Source organism: Eucyclogobius newberryi, unplaced genomic scaffold, assembly GCF_026437365.1.
Source record: "Eucyclogobius newberryi isolate DKJ021-1_F unplaced genomic scaffold, fEucNew1.0.hap1 SCAF_4, whole genome shotgun sequence".
In the NCBI taxonomy this organism is placed as follows: Eukaryota; Metazoa; Chordata; class Actinopteri; order Gobiiformes; family Gobiidae; genus Eucyclogobius; species Eucyclogobius newberryi.
This window is the reverse complement of record NW_027316056.1, coordinates 5,210,143-5,217,617: the sequence shown is the minus strand read 5'-3', so window position 1 is coordinate 5,217,617 and position 7,475 is coordinate 5,210,143. Positions and strand designations below refer to the sequence as shown.

General features: G+C 44.3%; 1 protein-coding gene across 1 annotated transcript in view; it reads right to left on the bottom strand.

Annotated features, from left to right (window-relative positions):
• LOC140377612 (neuronal membrane glycoprotein M6-a-like) overlaps positions 1–7,071 on the bottom strand; it is a 67,242-nt gene extending 60,171 nt beyond the window's left edge. Inside the window, exon 1 of the mRNA XM_072463080.1 lies at positions 6,867–7,071. Coding sequence (XP_072319181.1) covers positions 6,867–6,903 — 37 coding nt within the window. The 5' untranslated portion in view covers positions 6,904–7,071. The remainder of the gene's footprint in view (positions 1–6,866) is intronic.
• Between the last annotated feature and the right edge of the window lie 404 nt (positions 7,072–7,475).

Sequence of the window (7,475 nt, the reverse complement as noted above, 5' to 3'; positions counted from 1 at the left end):
CGAGGGCTACCGGACCGCGCTGCAGGGCGTAGCATTAGCATTAGCAGTAGCAGTAAGGCCGAGCTCAGCCCCTCAGCGTCTCCCGTGCAGCCGGGACTAGACCAGGAACAGAATAGGGACCATTTTGTGACAGTTCGGAGGGGACAAGGCGCTAAACGCCGAACCTCAGAGCGCCGTGAGCTTCACGTCTATAATAGGTTTTCTCCCCTCAGCGATCACACGCCCGCTGAACACACGAGAGAAACTCTTGTAATCGGGAGTTCTATTGTTAGAGACGTGAAGCTGCCAGCTGCTAGCGTTAGGTGTTACCCGGGGGCCAGAATGGGTGACATCGAAGGAAACCTTAGGATCTTAAAGCAGAGTAGGACCTGTTTCCGGCGAGTCGTGATTCACGCAGGCGGTAACGACGCCCGGCGGAGACAATCAGAGGTGCTCAAAGTTCAAGTAGCCGCGGTGTGTGACCTAGCGAAGTCGATGTCAGACACTGTAATATTTTCTGGTCCCCTGCCCAATCGGATCAATGCTGAATTGTACAGCCGTCTCTCAGCATTCAACAACTGGTTATCCAGATGGTGCCCTCAAAACAACGTTGTCTTTATTGATAACTGGAGTGCGTTTTGGGGAAAGCCCGGGCTCATACGCAGGGATGGCATCCATCCGACTTCGGAGGGTACATCCCTATTAGTTCGGAATTTGACCGATAGTCTTAGTCGTGTTAAGTGACCATCTAGGGATGAGCCCCAGGTGCAGAGCAGCAGTTCAAGACGCTCCTCTATCGCTGAACTCTCGCCCGTTCTGTTACCTGTGAAGTGTTCAGATTCAAGACAGATAGAGACTGTGTGTGTCCCTCGTGTCCCTCGTGTCCCTCGTACAAATAATGCCAAAAAGTCACATCTCAGAAAAAATATTTCAGGCGTCAGACCAAATAACTTAAGGAAAATAACAATCACAAATACACAAATGAATAAACACGTAAAATGTGGACTGCTAAACATTAGAGCAATTTCCTCCAAATCGCTCTTAGTTAATGAATTAATTAGTGACTATAACATAGATCTTCTAGCTCTAACTGAAACGTGGCTTCAACAAGACGACTACGTCAGACTAAATGAGTCCACCCCACCCACCCATGTTAACTTTCAGACTGCCAGGAGCACAGGCCGAGGTGGTGGTGTGGCAGTGATCTCCCACTCAAGCCTACTCATGAGCCCTAAAACTAACAATGCATTTCACTCATTTGAAAGCCTTATGCTGTCAATCACATGTCCAAATATGAAAAACCAAAAAGGAGTTTTGTTCATAGTTATCTACCGACCTCCTGGTCCCTACTCAGAGTTTTTAACAGAGTTTTCTGACTTTATATCAAACTTAGTGTTAGCCTGGGATAAAATAGTTATAGTTGGAGACTTTAATATCCACGTGAACATGAGTGATGACGCTCTCAGTAATGCCTTCAGCGCCTTGTTAGACAGCATTGGTTTCACTCAGAATGTAAATAAAGCGACTCACACTCACAAGAACACTCTGGATCTTGTCCTAACGTATGGAACAGAGATTAGTGACCTCATTGTCCTCCCTCAAAACCCTATATTGTCAGATCATTTCCTAATTACCTTTCAGTTTATTCTTAAAGATCATCCAGTCCCACAAAATAAAGTTATAATGAAAAGGACAAAATCTGAAAAATCTATCTCAAAATTCAAAGAAATAATAGAGCCAATATTCAGTGACATGTCATGTGATCCTGCTGAGAACAGTTTTAGTCCCAGTTTAAGTGATCAATGTGTCGACTTGACCATGAATTCTCTGAAGTCTGCTCTTGACGTTGTCGCGCCGTTAAAACAGAAGGTCATTAGGCCAAAGCGCGCCTCCCCATGGTACAACCAAGAACTGCGTTCACATAAACAAAGAGTTAGAAAGTTAGAGGGATTATTTCGTCGCTCTCACACCGAAGAATCCCTAAAAGCATGGAAAAGTTGCCTGCTGTCCTATAAGCAGGCTCTGCGTAAGGCCCAAACCAGATATTATTCAAATCTAATAGAAGTCAACAAAAGTAACACTAAATTCCTTTTCAGCACTGTAGCTAGGCTAACAAACTGTCACAGTGCAGTAGAGCCCTCAATCCCAGCTACACTTAGCTCTGATGATTTCCTACTATTTTTTAATAATAAAATAAAAACAATCAGAGATAAATTAGATGAAATTACCCCCGCTATTAGCCCTGAACTAGCCCAAGCTGTAAATCTAACGTCCCATATAAATCCACCTGTAAACCTAGAAAGGTTCACAGCTGTTGATCAAGCAGAGATAACTTCAGCCATTATGTCCTCTAAAAGCTCAACTTGTGTCCTAGACCCCATTCCAAGCAGACTCCTCAAAGACATTCTTCCCCTAATTATAGACCCTATTCTTAATATAATAAATACTTCACTCGAAAGTGGCTATGTTCCACAGTCCTTCAAACATGCAGTCATTAAACCTCTTCTGAAAAAGCCTAATCTAGATCCCGACCTATTGGTAAACTACAGACCTATTTCAAATCTTCCCTTCGTCTCTAAAATCCTTGAAAAAGTTGTAGTAAAACAGCTTTGTCGCCACCTGCAGGACAATAACTTATTTGAAGTTTTCCAGTCAGGGTTCAGAGCCCACCACAGCACTGAAACTGCACTAGTTAAAGTCACAAATGATTTGTTATTAGCCGCTGACGATGGACTGGTCTCAATCCTGGTTCTGTTGGACCTCAGCGCAGCGTTTGACACCATCGACCACAACATTCTACTGCAGAGGTTAGAATGTGATGTAGGTGTTGGAGGAACAGCCCTCAGCTGGTTTAAATCCTATCTATCTGATAGGTTCCAATTTGTTAATGTAAACCAGAGCTCCTCACCAAGCTCTAAAGTAATTTACGGTGTGCCACAGGGTTCGGTACTCGGTCCAATTCTGTTTACTCTTTATATGCTACCATTAGGCAACATTATCAGAAAGCATGGCATTAACTTCCACTGCTATGCAGACGACACTCAGCTGTATTTATCAATGAAACCTGATCAGAGCGATCAAGTAGACAGACTTAGTACTTGTGTGAAGGAGATAAAAACCTGGATGACACTAAACTACCTGCTTCTTAACCCTGAAAAAACCGAGGTCATTGTGCTTGGCCCTAAGCATCTACGAGACGCTCTATCTGAGCAGATAGTCACACTGGACAATGTCAGTGTAGCCTCCAGTTCTACTGTAAGAAACCTTGGAGTCTTATTTGACCAGGAGCTCTCATTTAAAGCTCATATAAATCAAGCTTGTAAAACAGCCTATTTCCATTTGCGCAACATCGCCAAAATCAGAAGAATCCTGCCTAAAAGTGATGCCGAAAAACTTATCCATGCATTTGTAACGACTAGATTAGACTACTGTAACTCCCTGCTTGCAGCGTGTCCTAAAAGCTCCATAAAAAGCTTTCAACTGGTTCAAAATGCAGCAGCAAGATTACTAACAGGAACAAAAAGAAGAGAGCACATTACGCCAGTGCTGAAGTCTCTTCACTGGCTCCCCGTCGAGTCCAGAATCAAATTCAAAATTCTACTCTTGACCTACAAAGCCATAAATGACATGGCCCCATCCTACCTCAAAGATGCTATAGAACCATATCATCCAAACAGAGCTCTTCGCTCTCAGAATGCCGGCCTTCTGGTGGTGCCAAGAGTCTCTAAAAGTACTGTAGGAGGTAGAGCGTTTAGCTACCAAGCTCCTGTGTTATGGAATCAGCTCCCGGCCCATGTTAAATATGCTGACACAGTCTCTTCATTTAAGTCCAGGCTTAAAACGTTCCTCTTCGAAATCGCTTATGGTCAGAGTAGTTAGGAACAGAAAGATAAACCCACAGCTTCAGCTACGCTGCCCTAGGAGTAACTGTGCTGGGGGAAGTATGACAGCTTGAGCACTATCCTCTTCTTCTGACTACTTATGCTATCAAACAATATTTATTTTTTAATTCCACTTGCAAACTGTTCACCGCCTTCTTTTCTTTCTCTCACTCCTGAGGACCTGTGGACCCAGATGCCCCTCCCCTGGTGAAGTGGTCCCTGCCCTGTGTGGACGGTCCCTCATCTGCCTGAAGAGTGGCTCCAGTTCGCCTCAGTCGGTCCCTCATCTGCCTGAAGAGTGGGTCCAGCTCGCCTCCGACGGTGCCTCATCTACCTGAGGAGTGGGTCCAGCTCGCCTCCCACGGTCCCTCATCTGCCTGAGGAGTGGGTCCAGCTCGACTCAGACGGTGCCTCATCTACCTGAAGAGTGGGTCCAGCTCGCCTCCCACGGTCCCTCATCTGCCTGAAGAGTGGGTCCAGCTCGACTCAGACGGTCCCTCATCTGCCTGAAGAGTGGGTCCTGCTCGACTCCGACGGTCCCTCATCTGCCTGAAGAGTGGGTCCAGTTCGCCTCAGTCGGTCCCTCATCTGCCTGAAGAGTGGGTCCAGCTCCAGTCTCCTCGTGTCCGTCTGTCCGTCTGTGAGAGTCGGATCTCTCCTTCACTGGAACTCCTCCAGGTTTCTACGCTTTTTTCCCAAAGAGGTTTTTTTTTGTAGTTTTTCCTGGCCGAGAAGGAGAGTCTAAGGACAGAGGACCCTGGGACATCGTCCCTCGCCACCACAGACATTGTCTGACTTCATCGCCACCACAGACATTGTCTGACTTCATCGCCACCACAGACATTGTCTGACTCCATCGCCACCACAGACATTGTTGATTCATTTCTCCCTGTGGCCCTCAGAGGCAACTGTTGTTGTGATTTTGGGCCTTACAAAAATAAATTGATTTGATTTGATTTGAAACATTAATTGACATCCTTGGTATAAAAATTAAGACTTAAAGACTTACTTATGCTAATCTATTTTATAAATTGTAGCTTCAGGTTCATGTGAGTTCATTTGTACCTGTAGATACATTTGTTTTTGCAGTAATGTAGTTTTGTAGTTCAGATTCAATTATTGCAGGTGATTTTTGTATTTAATTGAATTCAACAACAAAAGCAACATCACAAATCACAGGGTCCCACATCATTCGATACGATACACATTTTTTGGCAATACACGTGATATTCAAAGTATTGCACATGATTTTCTGCAATATATCATCATTCTTAAAGAACCAAGTACATTTCAACCACAAACTTAATAATTTTAATCATCACAACAGTGAGTAATGTCAAATACATCGCACAAACAAGTTTCCTTTCTCTAAACAAGCAACAAAACTGTAGCACTGTCACAAAATAACGATACTGTATCATTTTTGGATAGGTGTCAAATAAATCTGCACATTTGGATCCGTATGGGGAGTTAACCAAGGCAAAAAACATGGCCGATTTCTATTATTAATGGCTGTCAGTTGAATAATTGTCTGCCCTATATTTTGTGTTGCAGCAGGCTTTTTGCAGAGCTCCAGGTGCAACAACTCATGCATAAGAAATGGAAAAAACAACAGCCTATCTGGACATATGTCGCCTGCTTTTCTTCCAACCAATGCTTTTTCGCACCCGTTCGATCGAAATGAAGAATGGAGATGACTCAATCTTTTTAAATGCAGGAGGGTGCGTTTTGCTTGTTTTTTTTGCACATACGAGGGCCGATCATTGAAAAAAGGGTGGACATCAGAATGAAAAATCCTGCTTGAATCAAGTCTAGCACTTCGAGCGTCGTGATTGGCTAACGCAGATTTCTTCTTAAAAAACAAGCCGATCCACCTATCGCAAATCAGCCTCTGATACATGGCCTGTTTCTATAGCTACGGAGATAAAAAAAAAAGACGAAATGTTGATGTTAGATTGTGTTATGTATCGTGGCGGATCGAGTGTTGTGAGATCGATGTGTTTGCTTTACGTGGAGATCGTTCTCGGTCGAGAGTAAAGGTGCAGCGAAGAAAATGGACACGCCCATTCCGCTGCCGACAATAACAACAAATATCGGGCCTTGGCCTTGAAAACGACAAAACTGTGCGTGTTTCTTCACGCAAAACACATGAATATTCGATTGTAAACGATAAGACGCAGAGTTGATGGATAGGGCGATAGATGGGGAGGTTTCGAGACTGTGGCAAACAGCAAAGAGGGAGAAAACGTGAACGCGATGGCTAGATATCGAGAAGAAAATGTTTTAAAAATGATGCGTTGTGCGTTTGCTTGGAGGAACGTGATCACAGCTTGGAAGTGAAGGAGGAGGGGAGCGCGAGCAAAGCTAAAGGGGAAAGCAAAACGCATTCAGACAAGCGCGATGGATCAACAATGGTCCGATAACAAAGGAAAACCAGAGCGCGGCATCCATCACCCCCTTTTCCCCTCTTTCCCCTCCCGCTAACATCCACTCTTTAATCGCAGCTTTCACCCACCGCTGAAGTGTTTATTCTCTGTATTCTTTGTCGTGTTTTTTTTTTTTTTTTCCCCTTCACCTTCTCCTCCTTCTCCCCCCCCCACCACCCTGCCACTCCCACTCTCCGAACACCCAGCTGTCTGTCCATATGTCCAGGGCTCCAAAACAACACACCAAGACCCATTTAAAAACCAACCAACAACCCCAACTGCGCGCTTGGTTTCCCACGTCTTTGCGCGCAGAAAACAGGGCGTTGATGGCAGGATTCACATCTATAATCCGACACGTGAACAAAGGGATGTCATTTATTGGCAAATTGGGGGGGGGATGCAAACAAAAATCACAATGCAAAATGTTACGTTTTAAGCTTTTCCAGCACACAAAGGATGCATCACCATGACAGTGTTAAGAGATGACGGCAAAGAACAATGGCAAAATGGTTGATCCCATCCATACAAACGAAAATGGCTGTTTTTTGTTGTTGTTTTTTTTGCTTAAATGTTGTCCTACCTTTCTGGCTTTGAGAGTCATCCATGTTCTCCTCCATTGTTTGGCCGGGTTAGAGGTTAGATTTCCCTTTTGTGTCGAGGTTGAGGGTGAGATTCCTTCCGTGCTAGCGCTCGGCTCGTTCTGGTGATGTGGGAGGCGGCAGAATATTGAGTGGCTTTTTTTTTTTTTCTTCCTGCGGATGATGGAGGTTTAGGAGGGAAGTCCCTGCCTCTCTTCTCTCATCCACAGAACTGCAGGCATCACAGACTCAAAAGTTTATGGTGAATATTTATGTGTAAATATGTGAATTTTGTAGGAATAGACATAAATAGGCTCTTGTTTTCTATTATTGCATTATTGTGAAAGAGATGGTTGGATTTTTAAGTGCTATTTTACATAGTTTTAGGCACACAAAAAAAGAGAAAATGGGCTTTTTTAACATTCTTCTGATTTAAAAAAACAACTATTATGCTTATTAGGCCCGAGCCCCAGCTGCAACTGTCTGACCAAACATGCGGGCGCAGCCCGCATGTTTGGTACCCCGTCGCCCCTGGCAAGTACAGTGAATTAGCCCATGCCGAAGGCATGGATCATGCATACTTACTCCTGCTATGACAGAAATAGTCAACA